Below are 19245 nucleotides of genomic sequence, written 5' to 3' on the forward strand. Positions count from 1 at the left end.
GGAAGATGAAGGAAGAGAAGCCTGATGCTTGAAAATAGATCGCTTAATCCACAACGCATATCTGTATTTGAGACATAACCTGCAACTCGTGGGGATGTTTTGGAATGACTGTGCATAGGGTGTTTTTGGCCACAGAACACTAACCCACAGTAGTAGGAGGACTACTGGGTTCGTGGATTTTGTCTGTTGACTGAGCGAAGCATGGTGTTTGCCTTGTGCCATTTCACGTAGCATCTAGCCGCAGTGCCACCTACACTTTCAGGGAATGTTTACATGCCGCTGAGCTATTTTCATGTATGTTAATTCTTAAGGACTTGTCTCTATATTGTGCGTGTTCACACACGGACTGGCCATCGGGAGTAGCGGGAGTTTTCCCGGTGGTTCAGCGTGGGCCGGCGGAGAAAAAAACAAAACAGTTGCGCGCTGGCCTTTAATATGATAAGCAATGTTAACAGTTTCTTAAAGAAACAGTTAACATTGCTTATTACAGTTGCGCGCTGGCCTTTAATATGATAAGCAATGTTAACAGTTTCTTTAAGAAACTGTTAACATTGCTTATCATATTAAAGGCCAGCGTGCAACTGTTTTGTTTTGTTTTTTCTCCGCCGGCCCACGCTGAATCACCGGCACACCGGGAAAACTCCCGCTACTCCCGATGGCCAGTCCGTGTGCGTGTTTAATGTTGGTGTCTTAACAACACACAAGCTTACGTTGTAGTGTGTGTGTGAGTGTGTGTGTGTGAGAGAGAGATTTTATCCTTGGCTGGCTACGAGCCAGTGTGGACGTTACGCAGTAATCACTGGTAATACCAGCGCTGGCTCCATCCTCTGTGATCGGAAATGTTGAGTGAGGAGAACGTGAGCCTTGTGCAGGCGATAGGACCTATGCAAAGTACGCGCTTGCACAGTAAATAGTTTAAGTAAAAGGCGTTTCAGGGTACAACAGGAAGGGTTGACAGGTAGCCTATGAGGCCTGTACTATAAAAATGTGGCCCGGTGCCTCGGGTGTTGATGATCGGGGCTTTAAAAAAAAGGTGTATAAATATCGTTTTAAAAATCGCGATATCGATATTTACTGAAAAAATCATGATATTGATTTTTTCCAATATCGAGCAGCCCTACCTCATGGCCAGGAAATGTCTCTGGATCTGAGAAAGCGGATTATTGCTTTACACAAGAGAGGTGAGGGCTACAAGAAGATCAGTAAAGCCTTACTTATCAGTAAGAACACGGTTGCAAAAGTGATCCAAAAATTCAAGACAGATGGAACTGCAGCCAAAGTACAGAGACGTACAGGCCGGCCAAGAAAATTAACACCCAGGCAGGAGCGGCTTATAATGAGAAAAGTTGAGGAAAATCGGCATGCAAGTGCACAACAGGTATCTAAGGAAGTAGAGACTGAAATTGGAGTGAATGTGTCACGTGACACAATATGCCGTACAGTGCAGCGGAATGGCATGCATGGGTGTCGTCCCCGAAGGAAGCCTCTCCTAAAGCCCAGTCACAAAAAAGCCCGTCTAGAGTTCGCCAGGGCACATGCTGAAAAGGATGAAGGCTACTGGGACTCTATACTCTGGAGTGATGAGACCAAAATCAATCTTTTTGGAACTGATGGCTTCAAAACAGTCTGGCGTCGCAAGGGTGAGGAGTACAAGGAAAAATGCATGGTGCCCACAGTGAAACATGGAGGGGGTAGTGTTCTTATGTGGGGTTGCATGAGTGCTGCGGGTGTTGGAGAACTGCATTTCATTGATGGCATCATGAATTCTCAAATGTACTGATCTATACTGAAAGCTAAGATGCTTCCATCACTTCGGGCCGTTGGTCGTCGTGCCATTTTTCAACATGACAATGACCCAAAACACACATCTAAGGCCACTGCTGACTTTCTGAAGAGGAACAGGGTGAGAGTGATTCCATGGCCAAGTATGTCACCTGATCTGAACCCTATAGAGCAGGGGTGTTCAAATTGATCCATAAAGGGCCGTGTGGCTGCAGGTTTTCATTCCAGCCATGCAGCAGCACACCTGACTTGGCTCATTCAATCAACTGAACTGTCTTCACACAGTCAAATACTTGCAGCCACACCCACCCTTGATTAAAGGGTGGGTGTGTCAGTTGATTGAATAAGCCAAATCAGGGTGCTGCTGCATGGCTGGAATGAAAACCTGCAGCCACACGGCCCTTTATGGATCAATTTGAACACTCCTGCTATAGAGCATCTTTGGTGAATACTGAAGAGGCAGGTTGAGCATCACTCTCCATCCAACATCCAGGCTCTGAAAGATGTCATCCTTGAAGAATGGAAAAAGATTGATGTAGCCAAATGTTGTCAACTTGTGCACTCCATGCCAAGGAGACTTGGGGCTGTCATTGCAAATAATGGAGGCCATACAAAGTATTAAATGTACTGGATGTAATTGAGTTTGTTGTGGGGTGTACTCACTTTTGCTCCACCCCACTTTCACGGAAACAGAAAAATATGTAATTTAAGGCATCTTTTCACCTTTCTGCTTGAGTTATAATGTAAGAACATAGTGTAATAAACATCATCAAGGAACTGTTTGGGACATATTGTGTGTGTTCATTTTAATACTGTGAAAAATGTCGTTTTTCAGGGGGGGTGTACTCATTATTGCATTGCACTGTACATACAGACCGAGACAGATAGATAGATAGATAGATAGATAGATAGATAGATAGATAGATAGATAGATAGATAGATAGATAGATAAAGGTAGACAGACAGAGGTGGATAGATAGACATACATACAGACAGACAGAAAGAGAGGTAGACAGACATACATACAGACAGACAGAGATAGACAAACAGACAAACAAACAGAGGTAGATAGATAGATAGATAGATAGATAGATAGATAGATAGATAGATAGATAGATAGATAGATAGATGTGGATAGACAGACATACATACAGACAGAGAAAGGTAAACAGACAGACATAGATAGACAAACAGACAGAGACCAACAGACAAAGGTAGACAGACAGACAGAGGTGGATAGATCTCCAGACAGACAGACAGAGCGGTAGACAGACACGGATAGATAGATATACATACAGACAAGACAGCCTGACAGAGGTAGACAGATAGAGAGACAGACTGACAGACAGACAGTCAGTCCAGAAATTCAAACAGTTGTCACAGGTTAGAAAAGCAATAAAGGCAGGGCTGTGTCCTGATCCACATGGGGATTTGTGTAAAGCTGCCCTGTGCACTACAGAAACACAGCTGAACGGAGCTCAGGGTTCATTCGTGTTGCGTGGCATCAACACAGCAGCTCGACTACCTTCGTACGTGCAGTAGTAGAAGACGTTGAGGGCCTCGACTGCAGCTGGGCCTCTCTGCTTATACCCGAATATTAGATCGATCCACTCGTGGAGGTGGGCGGAGACATACTCCGATTCCTACACACACACACACACACACACACACAAAAAACAACAACAACAGCAAAAAAAAAATTAAGTATTTGATACGAGCCGCCTTCTCTCTGATCACATCCTGTCCTTTACACAGCCGCTGGAAGACTGATCTGATCACTTCCTTTCCCACATCTCATGAACCGTTCTTTATCCACACGGTCTTCCATCAAAGCCTCGTATTCCACTTAGTAGGTCAAGAAGAGTGATGATGATGTCATCAACATGCGACACTCACCAGGGCTTTGCGATGCTTGTAAATAAAGTCCTCGGGAGATTTGGCCCATTTTGGCAAAATGACATCGTTGACACGCTCCTTGGAGATCTGCAGACGACCCAGGTCAAAGCCTGGCCAAGAGAGAGAGAGAGAGACACAGAGAGAGAGAGAGAGAGAGAGAGAGAGAGACAGCGCTCTGGAGAATTAACACATTTGTAACACACGAGCTCAAAAAACAAATTAATCCCGACCCCAAAATTGAATCCAACTCATTCCATCGCTACCATTTACAGACATCACAGTGACATCATCAGGATGAAGCCCCGCCCACAATCGTTCCTCACCATTCTGATTCTCCAGGAACTCGGGGAAGTAGAAGAACTCGGGGATGAGCTCTTTAACATCGTTGGGGTTGTCCATGAGCGTCTGCCATGTTGCTGGGATGGAGTGAAACTGTCTGTCTGCGCAGTCAAACCTACAGCAGAGAGAGAGACAGAAAGAAAGAGAGATAGCACACGTGAGAGAGAGAGAGCGTGAGAAAGAGAGCATGCAAGAGAGAGAACGTGAAAAAGAGAGACTGTTATTGTCGCACAGAGCTACAGAGAGAGAAACAGACTAAACTAAAAGGAGAAAGAGACAGAGGGTTAGATAAAGAGCGAGGGATGAGTACAGAGGGATACAGAAAGGTGTTTCACCTGTTGCTCTGCAGCTGGATGTGCAGTGAGGTGAAGGGCTCGACTCGGATGAGGTAGTGCATCACTCCTGCAGCGTTTGAATAATGAGTGCCGTAGTGGAAGCGGTCTATCGTACCCGTGGGGTCCTCGAAACTCTCATACCTACACACACACACACACTGTTTATAGCAGGAGTCTCCAGTGTCATCACTTTATAACAGTCAGAGGTAAAGCTCGAACACTCTTCAGGAGGAGTTTACACTTTCCAGTTTCTCTGTAACATGTCGAGCAGTTTTTTGTTATTAACTGTGGCAGAGAGGCTGCAGAAGGAACAACTGCCTTTAGGATAAATACGCAGGTGATTAGGCCAAACAAAATAATATATGACTACGTTCAGACTGCACCCTGAAACGACCCATATCCGATTTTTTTGCCCATATGCGACCTGTATCCGATTTGTTATTGACAATCTGAACGACACAGATCCGATTTTTTTCACATGCGACCCAGGCCGCTTGGATATGTGGTCCTAAATCCGATGCATATCCGTTATTTTCACATGCGACTGCAGTCTGACCGGACAGGTCGCATTCATGCGACCTACACGTCATCAACAAGAGACAAACATCACTGTTCTGCGTTGGCTAATCCCGCCTCTTTGGTGGAAAACAACAACATTTGTACAGTTTTCAGAATTTAAATAGACTTTTATAGAATTGATCAAGCTAATGGTGGATTTGGTAGGGACCTGGATGTTGATCTGTTAGCCTGATTAAATAAAACAGTTTCTATAACTGATTTATAACTTAAACCATCCTGTATTACAAGATTATAAGATTGTTCTGGAAATTTCCAGTAATTTGACACCTTCGGTCTCATTAGTCTGCTGCCCACATTAATCAGATTATTGTGTGAGTTCCTCCGCCGCCGCCACAAAAACCACATCGCCAGGTCTCGCCTCATCTCCATGCTTTACTTGCAAACTTGAAGAGTGCGCTTTTTTTTTTTGTTTACGTATTACGTAGATGTGCTTATTACGTGTCAATTTGCGCATTCGGGACACTTTTGGGTCGTTTTCCGTTCATACTGGAGATCGCATACAAGTCTCATATAATTGGTAATGTGAACGGCCTAACAAAAAAATCGGATTTCACAACAAATCGGATATGGGTCGTTTCAGGTTGCAGTCTGAACGTAGTGTTTGTGTTTCCTGTGTTTTCAAAATAGGGTAGGTACAGTGGGGCAAAAAAGTATTTAGTCAGTCACCAATTGTGCAAGTTCTTCCACTTAAAAAGATGAGAGAGGCCTGTAATTTTCATCATAGGTATACCTCAACTATGAGAGGCAAAATGAGAAAAAAAATCCAGAAAATCACATTGTCTGATTTTTAAATAATTTATTTGCAAATTATGGTGGAAAATAAGTATTTGGTCAATAACAAAAGTTCAAATCAATACTTTGTTATATACCCTTTGTTGGCAATGACAGAGGTCAAACGTTTTCTGTAAGTCTTCACAAGGTTTTCACACACTGTTGCTGGTATTTTGGCCCATTCCTCCATGCAGATCTCCTCTAGAGCAGTGATGTTTTGGGGCTGTCGCTGGGCAACAAGGACTTTCAACTCCCTCCAAAGATTTTCTATGGGGTTGAGATCTGGAGACTGGCTAGGCCACTCCAGGACCTTGAAATGCTTCTTATGAAGACACTCCTTCGTTGCCCGGGCGGTGTGTTTGGGATCATTGTCATGCTGAAAGACCCAGCCACGTTTCATGTTCAATGCCCTTGCTGATGGAAGGAGGTTTTCACTCAAAATCTCACGATACATGGCCCCATTCATTCTTTCCTTTACACGGATCAGTCGTCCTGGTCCCTTTGCAGAAAAACAGCCCCAAAGCATGATGTTTCCACCCCCATGCTTCACAGTAGGTATGGTGTTCTTTGGATGCAACTCAGCATTCTTTCTCCTCCAAACACGACAAGTTGAGTTTTTACCAAAAAGTTCTATTTTGGTTTCATCTGACCATCTGACCTTCTCCCAATCCTCTTCTGGATCATCCAAATGCTCTCTAGCAAACTTCAGATGGGCCTGGACATGTACTGGCTTAAGCAGGGGGACACGTCTGGCACTGCAGGATTTGAGTCCCTAGCGGCGTAGTGTGTTACTGATGGTAGCCTTTGTTACTTTAGTCCCAGCTCTCTGCAGGTCATTCACTAGGTCCCCCTGTGTGGTTCTGGGATTTTTGCTCACCGTTCTTGTGATCATTTTGACCCCACGGGGTGAGATCTTCTGTGGAGCCCCAGATCGAGGGAGATTATCAGTGGTCTTGTATGTCTTCCATTTTCTAATAATTGCTCCCACAGTTGATTTCTTCACACCAAGCTGCTTACCTATTGCAGATTCAGTCTTCCCAGCCTGGTGCAGGTCTACAATTTTGTTTCTGGTGTCCTTTGACAGCTCTTTGGTCTTGGCCATAGTGGAGTTTGGTGTGTGACTGTTTGAGGTTGTGGACAGGTGTCTTTTATACTGATAACGAGTTCAAACAGGTGTCATTAATATAGGTAACGAGTGGAGGACAGAGGAGCCTCTTAAAGAAGAAGTTACAGGTCTGTGAGAGCCAGAAATCTTGCTTGTTTGTAGGTGACCAAATACTTATTTTACCGAGGAATTTACCAATTAATTCATTAAAAATCCTACAATGTGATTTCCTGGATTCTTTCCCCCCATTCTGTCTCTCATAGTTGAAGTGTACCTATGATGAAAATTACAGGCCTCTCTCATCTTTTTAAGTGGGAGAACTTGCACAATTGGTGGCTGACTAAATACTTTTTTGCCCCACTGTAGGTAGGGGAAAAAAAAATTTGTTTAACCCAAAAGTTTACGACAAATTTTCTAGGGTAGGTAGGAAAAAGTGAGAAGTTTCCTTTGAAAACTTTTTTTTTTGCAAAATACTCGTTCAAAACTAAACCTAGTCATCAGATATCGTTGATGACATAAGGATGCACTTGTATATAAATTGTTCTAATAATGATGGCATACTTTCATTTTCCAGGTAAAATGGGAATATTTTGGTGGATGATCTATTTGGTGGTGGCCAGAGTGGTGGTGGTGGTCCAGTACAGTACCTAGATCTATCCCTTCAGTTCTGAACATTTCCAAAATATATTTTTATATACTAGTGGGGACTTTCATACTTAAAACTGATGTCTTGTGTGTTTATCAAAACTGGGTGCGTGCCTAACATCTAGGCCTTAATGACATTATATTTGCTTCATGTTTTTTCTTATTCTGTCTATGAATGCAATGTTCACTGTTTATGAGGTAAAGGAGTAGATCTGGAGGGTCCTCAGACATACAGCGTTTTGGTAAACTGGGATGTATGGATGCTGTCAGTCCCCACTCGCTTGCTCACTCGAGTTTGTTGACGGTGTAGTGGCTGGCTGCTTTATGTCCCGGGGCTCCCTCATGCCTGTGTTACCTTCTGGCTCTCTCCTTTTAGTTATGCTGTCATAGTTAGTTGCCGGAGTCCCTGCTTGTACTCGGTGCAATATGTATACTGCTCCTATTTATTCAGGTGACATTGGGCATACCTAACAACCTGTGTTTTCTTTCCCTCCCCCCCACCCCAAATCTGTCCCTCTGAGTTACATGGAGTCAACAGGAAATCTTTTGGTGGAGAGGGTGGAGACCTCGACTGGCTATCGTAGCCTGCAGGGAATCGGCCGTCAGACATTCTGTCGCATGTCCCAGACACGGTGAAATGTAACTGAATTGTCTTGGCCAGGCCTAAGGGTCCCATCTGCATCTCATCATTGCTGAGGAGTGTGCTCCCATCACCCAATCAAGCATCCAGCCAGAGCAGGTCATGATATATTTTTTACCATATTAACATGCCATTGTTGTGTGTTATGCCTGATGTAAAGACTCTCGTCTCTGTGAGCCTACCACACAGATTTAATACTTGTCATTTTTAGGGCATACCTAACAACCTGTGTTTTCTTTCTCTCCCCCCCCCCAATCTGTCCCTCTGAGTTACATGTTGATCCTGGGATTGAGATGCTGGCCTCTTCTGCCCCTCGGACCTGCTTGATCCATCCTGGTGCCCTGTGTCTGGTCGGAGTTTTATCGCCCCGCTCCTGTGAAGGACGGCCCCATGAGGACAGTTGAGGGTTATACCTGTTAAAACTGTTAATATTATAGTCAGGCTGTCTGTTGTTGCCCAAATGAGGATGGGTTCCCTTTTGAGTCTGGTTCCTCTCGAGGTTTCTTCCTCATGTCGTCTGAGGGAGTTTTTCCTTGCCACCGTCGCCACAGGCTTGCTCATTGGGGATAGATTAGGGATAAAATTAGCTCATGTTTTAAGTCGTTCAAATTCTGTAAAGCTGCTTTGCGACAATGTTTATTGTTAAAAGCGCTGTACAAATAAACTTGATTTGATTTGAAACTTGATTCACTTATGTTGTTCTAATGAATACAACTGCTCCGTGCCATTTTCTTTTCAAATAAAGAAACTAAATTTCCTATATTTAAGTTTCCTATTGTGTGTTTGTAAATTGTGTTGCAAAATAAATGCAAATGCTTTCATTTTTCAGCCCTGTTAGTCCATGGTTCATAGTATTTGCTCTAAGGTTTAACCCTTTGGTGACTGACCCCTTGAAAATGGTTCCTCCAGGAACGATGACGTTTCAGTTGTCAAGACAACGGAAAAACTAAAATACAAAAACAGAAAGATACGTCACAATGCTCTTGTGCACAAAACAAAATGCTCTTGTAGTTTAGTTTTTCCGTTGTCTTGACAACTGAAACGTCATCGTTCCTGGAGGAACCATTTTCAAGGGGTCAGTCACCAAAGGGTTAAATCAGGAGGAAATCAAGGAATGTATCATTTCACTGACACAAACTCCTCCAATTTCAGATTTATTATCAATTCAGATATCTTAAGTTGAGTATAGAGTAGCATTGGAAGTGTTGAATACCTGATTTATACCCTGAGCAAACAGTTCCTTGTGATGTGTGCATTATTTCAATCACTATCTAGCCATATCCACACTAAATTATTGTCCCTGCATGTACCCAAAACCACCAACACAATGTCCATCAATATCATCAACTTGGCTACATGCATGTTTAGTGGTGTTGGAAATAATAGAATGGGGCTTTTCTAGTGAATCTTCTCCACATAGTCATTGCCGGACTAATTAGGTTGAATCAGGACTGACCGGCACCCATTTATGAGAGATGAAAGATGAATTATACCAAGGTAGGAACGGTGGACTTGAACCCGGACCTCATTGCATGTCATGTGAGTGCCATCTACATATTCCCAGAGTTGGGAAATTACAGAATGAACAACTGTATTTTGGGATTATTCAAGTACAAATTCCAGAAAGGTCAACTGTTTATTCTCACAATAACAGGTTGAACAGTATGAATAGTATATTTTTTGTGACCTACTCCACCAAAAATTTATTATGCAAGGTATACATTTGTTTCAGAGTCATAATAAGTTTTGACATATATTTTTATGACAGCTCCTTCAAATTTACACATGGAACTTCAGAACATGGTAGATGGTAATTATCTATCGGGTCATTTGTTACTCCTATACAAGTTTGAAGAAAATCAGTCAACATGCAGCAGTTTCTCTCATTGACCAGTACCTTGAATGTCAGACTACCGTAAAATACCAAATAATAGCCCGGGCGATTATTTGTCTCAATCACGTAAGAGACCCGGCACGTATTAGAGACTAGGCGGCTATTTGGAACAGGCGATTAATTCCTTCTTCACAAATACCTTCCCCAAAATCTACCTCAAAACGGGGAAAAAAATCATTCTCAGATAGGCCTACTTTTAACCAGTATAACTTACAGTTTGTTTAGAGTTAGATTACAGATAGCACGGTGCCGACTTCGGGGAATTTTGAAGACGCAGAATGCATCTTCGCATGGCACAGTCGGGGTGGATAAAGGATAAATCACACACCTTTTCCTGTTAATGACTAGTTAAGCGCATGCTTTACAAAATAATCAAGAAACCACACCATTGTCTGTGCGCAGCACTGTGATTTAATTACTCTGCAAAGTTATGGTCACTTGCTATCACCCTCACCCATGCAGCCTCCACCCTTTGCGCTTCGCGATGTCTGTCAATCTGAAATTGCATGGAGGGCGCGACGTTGAAGCAACATAATTAGGGTGCGAAGTGTCAAACCAAAGGGTTTTTTCTTATGCTGAAAAATAAGTGACCTGCAGTGGCTACATACTGTCATCTTGCATCACGTTTCTCTCCAAGACGTCTCCCTATTTGGCGGATATGAGCCTATTCCCCGAGTGAGTTGGTACGGTGGCTCGACCCCGTAGAAAACTTAAAGTTCGGATGAAAGTTAGTTGAATAGGTTACTGACTTGTAGGCCTACATGTTGCCTGCCTGACGCGTGCTTCTGCCCAACTTGCACGACAGATTACTTGTTGAAAAGGCCCCTTGGATTAGATTGGCCGCGAGCAGACTGAAATGCATGTTAGAACGCTCTCACCTTTTTTGTAAAGCGTCTTCCAGATCCGAATGGGTAAGGGCAAGTGAAATGGTATAAGGTCTTTAATAAAACTCAGTGTGTGCTTTGACGCATGCATTCGGCAATTTAGGTCGTTTAACAGAAGCAGCAGTCCAACCTTGGAAACCCGCAGTCCTCAATGTCACCACACACGCTGGCTTTTGTTGGGTGAATACCCAAAGGGGTGGCTAAGACATCTGTCAAAAGTTACGGAGTTGCATTCCTCAAGAAATATTACGGTAGACCAAGATTATAACATTGAAATGGCATGTTTATTATCACGTAACAAAATGTTGTAAACAGTATTATAGAAATAATTTCATTCATTCATTCATTCATTCATTCATATTGTTTCGGTAGAAAACTATGCAATGCAAAATCGTTTAAACACCAGAAAACCAGAAAAGTGCTGGGCCTCAAGATTCTAGATAGAACGTTCGGACGCTTTTTTTTTTTTAAAGACCCCGGCGAGTATTCGGAACCGGCCTTTATTTGTCACAACACACGCGTACACCCGGCCGTTAAAGGGAACTCGGCGGTTAATTGGAACTCGGCTATTATTTGGTATTTTACGGTACCTCTAAACATCAGGAAATTAAAACGTTATCAACTAGACTACAAATCAACAAATATATTCAGAACATACTGTAGCACCACAATATACGTGACGCCTGACCGAATCCAGGGACGCATGTCGGCCGAAACGAATCCGAGATAATCGCAAAAGAAGCATTTTTTTTTCGAAATTTGTGATTTTCGTTTTTTTCCATCATGTGCAAGTTGAGATCTTGAAGAATGCAATCAGTATTTCAGATAATAGATTGTTTTGTTGGAAAAGCATACATTTTTTTGTTGCAAATTGTCTCGTTTTTGTCAGGACTGTAGCCTGCTGGGGGGTGTGGCTAAATTACCATATGGGCCATTCACATGATGATTTAAGTCTTTTTTTTTTTCGCCAATCAGCTGTATGATACGAGCTGAGCTCGTGGCTACTTAAGCTGCATACAGGCGTGTGATTTCACTATGGAATGAGGAAGTTAAACAGAGCGCAGAGGAGCTGAAACACTGCGAAGCAAACAGACACACAGTATTTACATCGGAGATAACCATTTCTAGCAAAAAAACCCAACCAAAAGGAAGCTAGGATTACATTCCATCGGAGGCATTGGTGTGTGCAAGGCGCCGTTTCTCTTTCTGATGGGGTGAGTTTATTAATCTAAGGCTGTGTGGTTATTTTTGCATGTAACGGAGAGTGTTGTGGTTTGGTTAAGCCTAGGTCACAACCGGACGTACGATTTTTTGGCCGTGTGATTTTTGGCGTTTCCCAAATCGCTGCGTTTTTTTTTGTTCATGGAGAAAGATGCGCGTTGGCCGTAAGTTTGTCTTGCAACCTGAAAAAAACGTAAGCGCCCGTAGAGTTTGTTTGACATGACAAAGAACCTCTGCGGCCGGTCTGTGGCTCGAAAATCAGCACATCACACGCGCGCTCTCATGCGTTTCACGCGCACCCTCCGTGCGTTTCTTGCGTTTTTTTGCATGTAGACCGGCCGTAGGAGCACGGTACGGCAGGTTGTAACCGAGGCTTTACATGAAACTAGCGTTGTGTTAGTTGTGTCATCATCGTGCTATCTTTCTTTCTTACGGTGTGAGTAATTTTTCAACCACAAAACGTTAAAGTATACTTTAGGACTTATTTTTGTACTTCATAATTGTGTTGGGCATACTTTGCATGGAAGGAAAATTGACGTGGTGATCTTTGTTTACATGAAAGTAGTATCGTGCTAGCTCGTAGGGGGTAGGGCTTTCCTTAATGTCATGCAAATGAGCACCATTATGTGCCCGCCCTACACCCGGAGTAGCTGAGATGGAAAACTTTGAGGGCGATTTTCTCCCTTTTCTGTTTTAAGAGGTATGCACTTTCAAAAGGCCACACATTCTTCAAATATTGTCAGATCTCCACATGGAAGGCATCATTGGAAAGCTTAGAAACTGTACTTTCTGAATCTGGCAATAACTCAAAATGCCCCCGGGCGGACATGTGTCCCTGGATTCTGGATTTGGGTACATATCTTTTCATCACACCAAGTCATTTACTTGATTTTTTTTACCATATGGTCTTTGTACAACTGTTGATCTTCCAGCCAAATCACAATCATTACAAATTGGCAGAACCGTTTTATACTTTTTTTTTTAAGTTCTACATTGACTTGTAACTCCTCAATTCCACACAGGCAACACAAATCGATCCTACCCACATTTGCTGAATAATCATCATATAATCTATTTCAAATATGATATATCAGTTGAAATTCGTTATAGCAACGATGTCCAGTGATTTCTATACCTACCATCGTCGATTGGGGTGTTAGCAGACGCCATATTTCCGAGGTCGTGATGTACGCTCATAAGGTGAATGACACGCCCCAGCGGTTCTCGTTTGACTCACCAAGTGGCTGCCAATCAGGTAGGGTCGGGCACGAGAAATAGTTTGTTTATCGTGGTCATAAAAAGTTGAAGGGTCACAGTGTTTTTACAGGGTCGGTCGGGTAACCGGAAGCACATATATTATTTTGTTTGGCCTTATAGAAAACCGCGTGCGCTGATTGGTTGAGAAATTCGACTCGGCAAAATGGCGGCCGATCGCGTCGTCACTGTAAGTGACGAACAATTACACATCATGAAAGAAAATGCTGTTCCTAAAAGCACTAAAGATGCTGCGAAGTTTGGTCGAAAACTTTTCACAGGTACGGTGGAATTGTGATTTATTTTATCGATTTCAAAACAAAGGATTTTATGTGACTCGGCGTAGATAAGTGACAAGTCTGCGCCGCGCCGTTATTACATTTACACACCGCTTTTGAAGTTTGAAACGAATTATTTTATAAATACAAAAAAAAAAAAAAAAATCACCTGTGCATTTATACAAAAACAATTATCTGCCTCAGGCTCAGTGAAATAGCAAGATTATTATACATATAGGACACTTGTTCGATGGAATAAAAACACGTGTTCTATTCCTTTCTAGCGGGTTTCGTTCATTTGGTTTGATAGCGTGCAATATTGTTAGCGTATCGCTTATCCTACGTGTATTACGTCACTCTCCCCGATGGAGAATGAGCGTTGAATATGGTTTATGATATTGCATGGTTGTCAAGACAACATGACGTCACACATCGGAGACGTAAAACTTCCGCGCTAGCGAGCGACTGTGACAATTTGCAAACAAACATGGCCGCCAGGTTTACTTCGTTTGTTAAATACGGAAGATTTTGAGAGAATTTTGAAACAGAAAGACGCGTTGAACACCCGAAAGGAATGTGTCCGTATAATAATGATAATAAAAATAATAATAATAATAATAATAATAATAATAATAATATTGGCTGGCTTTTTTTCATGGTATATCAGATATATTCCATTCAGCTACTCGTCTTCGACTCGTTCAGTATCATGCTGGCTGAATGGAATATATCTGATAGACCACTCAACACCAGCCGATATTATTGAATTAAATAACAACGTTGACTTCTTCTTGGTTATTCTTCACCGATATTCACTTCATCTTCGGCGAATAACTGTTAAATAGCTGCTAATAATGTGAGTGAATACATGAACTAACTTCTTTCATATACGATCCACAACATCAAACGTAAATATAAACGGATAAACAGTGTGACGTGTCGTCGTAATCACTCGATAAAAAACTGCTGTGACGGAGTAATAAAAGGAATCAGGTCACGCTTTTATTGGAAAATCATCCAAGAACTTTGGACTGGTAACGGAAATTCTGCTTTATCACATGACCTCATCCTGAATATTTCCCTCGAGCAGCGTGATCCTGAATGGTTTATTTATTTATCGTAGTTATTGTATCAGAACATCATAATTATCGGGTTATAATTATCTCTCAATTATCACAGTACTGTAATTATCATAGTACTGTAAACAGCATTGTGTCATAAATTATCAGAATTATTGGAGGAGACAGAGAGAAGGAGAGAAGGAGAGAGAGAGAGAGAAAGACAGAAGGAGAGAGACAGAGATAGACAGACAGAGAAAGAGAGACAGAGCGAGACAGAAGGAGAGAGGGAGAGAGAAGGACAGAGACAGACAGAGGAAGACAGATAGAGACAAAGATAGACAGACAGAGAAAGAGAGAGAGAAGGACAGAGATAGACACAGAGAGAAGGACAGAGATAGACAGAGGAAGACGGATAGAGAGAGAGAAGGAGAGAAAGAGGCAGAGATAGACAGAGCGAGAGACAGCGAGAGGACAGAGATAGACAGCGAGAGGAAGACAGAGAGAGAAAGAGATAGACAGACAGAGAAGGGGAGAGAGAGAGACAGAGCGACAGAGACCGAGATAGAGAGAAGGAGAGAGAGAGAGAGACAGAGATGGAGATAGACAGAGAGAGAAGGAGAGGGAGTGACAGAGACCGAGATAGAGACAAAGAGGAGAAAGAGAGAGAGACAGAGATGGAGATAGACAGAGAGAGGAGAGAGACATAGATAGACAAACAGAGAGAGAGATAGAGAGACAGACAGACAGAGATAGACAGAGAGAAGGACAGAGAGAGAAGGAGAGAGAGAGAGACACAAGGAGACTGACTTTTACGCGCTCTTTATTTACAACTGTGATAGTTAAAAGAAAATTATTTACATATTTACAGCATGAAAAAGGATTCTATTAAAGGTCACTGATCAACAGCGAAAATCCAGTTTGTTATCGTCCACTACGGAGAACAGTCCTTTGTTGGCACGACAGACAGACAGACAGACAGACAGACAGACAGACAGATGGAGAGAGAGAGAATGAATGAATCTGGGAAACCTACTTTTCCTTTACTGCTTTGGCGTTTTTCTCGTTAAGCACAGCGACGGGTTTGGAGAGATCCCGGAAAACTCGTGGATCAGACAGGTCCAGCTCTTCTGACGTGTAATCTGACAGAATCCATGGGAACTGAGAACACCACACACACACACACACACACACACACACACACACACACACACACACACACACACAGGTTAAGCTGAAAAATTAGCTCTCTGTTGCAAATGAAAGTGAAACCCCAATCAGCGTGAAAATAAAAACTAGCTCTATTAATGCATTTCTGTCTACACAGATTACAGACGCTGTGTTTTAGATCCTGTAACAAGAGCACTGTGAGCACAATCTCCCACGCTGGCAACTCGGCCGCAACTCGGGTAAAATGCGACTGAATTGAACGAAATTGCAATATGTGTATTACTGATATATAACAAAGAATCCTGTCAAGTTTCATGAAATTCCTCCAAAAATTGAGAGAGGAGTTGATTTCAGAAGGCGAGTACCCTTACTGAGACGGACATCGCCACGACACGATCCCCCTTCGGGCCTTCGGCCAGCAGGGAATAATACAAATTGTGACGGAAGTTGATTTCAGAAATCAAGCACACCTTGATGAAATCACCAAAGTTTGTTCATAATCAAGGGCGTAACTCTGGAAAAATCTGCCCAAATGAAACGAAATTGCAGTATGCGCATTACCGACATACAACAAAGCCTTTTGCCAAGTTTGGTGAAATTCCTCCAGACACTGTGAGAGGAATTGATTTCAGAAGAACGTACACCCTCATGAAATTGTCAAAGTACAAGCTATTTAATCGAGGGTCAAAACTCTGGTCAAATTTTCACAAACGAAATTAAACCGTAATCTGCGTATTACCGTCATATAACAAGGCCTTTTGCTGAGCTTCGAGAAATTCGTCCAAAAATTGTAAGAGGAGTCGATGTCAGAAGGAAAAACATACTCTCGTGAAATTGTCAAATTATAATTTTGTTAATCAAGGGCTGGAACTCTGGTAAAATGCGACTGAATTGAACGAAATTGCAATATGTGTATTACCGACATAGAACAAAGAATCCTGCCAAGTTGTGTGAAATTTGTCGAAAAAACGGTGAGAGGAGTTGATTTCAGAAGGTCACCACCCTTCCCGGGACGGACAGACGGATGAACGGAAATCACCACGACATAATCCCACTTCGGGCCTTTTGGCCAGTCGGGGATTTAAAAAAAAAAAGAGAGTGATTCTACAGGACACTGTGATTAACTCAGGAGCAAAAACAGCACTGAGCACACAACACATATCCAGTACATCAGGCCTTACATTACTGCTGACGCTCAGGCCAAGTTTACATTAGACCGTATCTGTCTCGTTTTCTTCGCGGATGCACTGTCCGTTTACATTAAAACGTCTGGAAACGCCGGGAAACGGGAATCCGCCAGGGTCCACGTATTCAATCCAGATCATGTCAGCTCCGGTGCTGTGTAAACATTGAGAATACGCGGATACGCTGTGCTGAGCTCTAGCTGGCGTCGTCATTGGACAACGTCACTGTGACATCCACCTTCCTGATTCGCTGGCGTAGGTCATGTGACGCGACTGCTGAAAAACGGCGCGGACTTCCGCCTTGTATCACCTTTCATTAAAGAGTATAAAAGTATGAAAATACTGCAAATACTGATGCAAATACTGCCCATTGTGTAGTTATGATTGTCTTTAGGCTTGCCATCCTTCCACTTGCAAGTGGTAAGTGACTTGCGCACAGCGGCTCAGTCCTGAATCACTGCTCGTGCGCTTCACTCGCGCGCTCTGTGAGCTGCGCAGGGCCGGAGTGCGCACCCTCCAGAGGGCACTCGCTGTTCAGGGCGGAGTGATTTGGAGCGCAGGATGCCTGCGGAGCCGAGCGTATCCGTGTATTAGTGTTGCTGTGTGCACGCGAATCGTGTATTGGCGTTGCTGTGTGCACACTAATCGTTTTAAAAACGTTAATCTGATGATCCGCTGATACGGTCTAATGTAAACCCCAACTCAGCTGATGGATGTGTGACTTTTCTGCTGTAATATATGAATGGTTCATGTCCAGTACACTGAGAACACACAGAGTGATGTAGTGTGTGTGTGTGTGTGTGTGTGTCGTACCACAGGATACTGAGCCAGATTGTTGTAGGTTCTGCCTGCGATGGTGTTTAACTGCATCAGGTAGTCAAAGTTTGAGATTTCTCTGTTCACCCATTTCTGAAACACAGAGTTGGTTTTTTTATTTATCCACTCGTTTATCCTTCTGCTTCCGTAAACACTCTAAAACACCACCAGGTCTCTCACCCAGTTGGAAATGAACTGAATGTTGGTCCATTAGTCATGTTGTTCTCTTAAAGGTCATAGGCAACGGTCGGAAGTGAAACGTAGAATATCAACTTTATTGTCTAGAACAGTGTTTCTCAAACTTTTTCAGACCAAGGACCACTTTGTCCCCAAAAAAAATTTCAGGGACCACCTGTCAACACCCGCCCCCCTACACACACACATGGACCATACAGAGATGTGTACTATTAGGTGTTTTTAATTGAAAAAATTATGGTTAACTAAATACATCAAAGGCCTGTCCATTCCATATCCTCCGTGGTTTTTAAAGGCAAAAGTATGGAGGTTTAAAATTCAAAAGGTTAAAAATCCTTATTGATGCTTGTGTCGGTAGTGTCAGGTTTTTTCCTCTTAACTGAACCTGTCAGCCACTTCTCCATCCTTGTTGTTTCACTTTCAGTAAATTAAAAAAAAATCGCCACAAGCACGAGCTAGTTAGGATTAGCCTATTATATGTTCAGAATTTTCGTTTGCTTGTTTTCAGGTCTGCCTGCCTGTTTGCCTGTGAGGCAGAGATTTGTGAGGTGACTGTTGCCTAGAGACGAGAGGCGGAATAAGAGCACGTGCACACTACAAGTTTTATGTGGTGCAAATTCAGATGCAGAACGCTTTTTAAATAATAATAATAATGATGAAATTACAGGCCCGTTTGATTGCCGTTAAAAACAAGATCGGATAAATTTAACTTTCTAATAATGTTACAAAGCATACGCTAGCTTATCTTGAAAACACCGACTACATTTGTAGATCGCCTCGCGGACCACTTGAGGTCTCTCGCAGACCACACTTTGCGAAACACTGGTCTAGAACAGGGCTTTTCAAAGTGTGGGGCACGCCTCCCCTAAGGAGCGCCAGAGTTCTTCAGGGGGGGCGCAACGTGAGGAAAAATAAACCAGAATAAGTTACTATTGCGGACATTTAGCGAACTTCAGCTAGCCTTTGCCAGAGACAAAATGGATCGATTTTTAGTACCTAAAGCTACAGTGAGTGAGGAGACAGAGTCTGGGCCAAGCAAAAAAAGAAGGAAGTATGACAACGATTATTTAAAGTTTGAATTTTCATGGACTGGATCTGAAGATGCTCCACTGCCACAGTGTGTTGTCTGCCAAGAGGTGCTAGCTAACGATGCTATGAGATGTTTAAAATGTGTAAAACAAGATGTTTAAAAAAAAAAA

General features: G+C 42.7%; 1 protein-coding gene across 2 annotated transcripts in view; it reads right to left on the reverse strand.

Annotated features, from left to right (window-relative positions):
• The window catches only part of nbeal1 (neurobeachin-like 1), a 176409-nt gene that overhangs the window by 20875 nt on the left and 136289 nt on the right, over positions 1-19245 (reverse strand). For both annotated transcript variants that reach the window (XM_060920052.1, XM_060920051.1), the window contains 6 exons: positions 17849-17944; positions 15718-15842; positions 4353-4493; positions 4002-4132; positions 3679-3788; positions 3308-3425 (listed from right to left, as the gene is read on the reverse strand). In XM_060920052.1, the coding sequence (XP_060776035.1) occupies positions 3308-3425; positions 3679-3788; positions 4002-4132; positions 4353-4493; positions 15718-15842; positions 17849-17944 (721 nt within the window). The remainder of the gene's footprint in view (positions 1-3307; positions 3426-3678; positions 3789-4001; positions 4133-4352; positions 4494-15717; positions 15843-17848; positions 17945-19245) is intronic.

The sequence above is a fragment of the Neoarius graeffei genome, chromosome 4 (genome assembly GCF_027579695.1).
Source record: "Neoarius graeffei isolate fNeoGra1 chromosome 4, fNeoGra1.pri, whole genome shotgun sequence".
Lineage (NCBI taxonomy): Eukaryota > Metazoa > Chordata > Actinopteri > Siluriformes > Ariidae > Neoarius > Neoarius graeffei.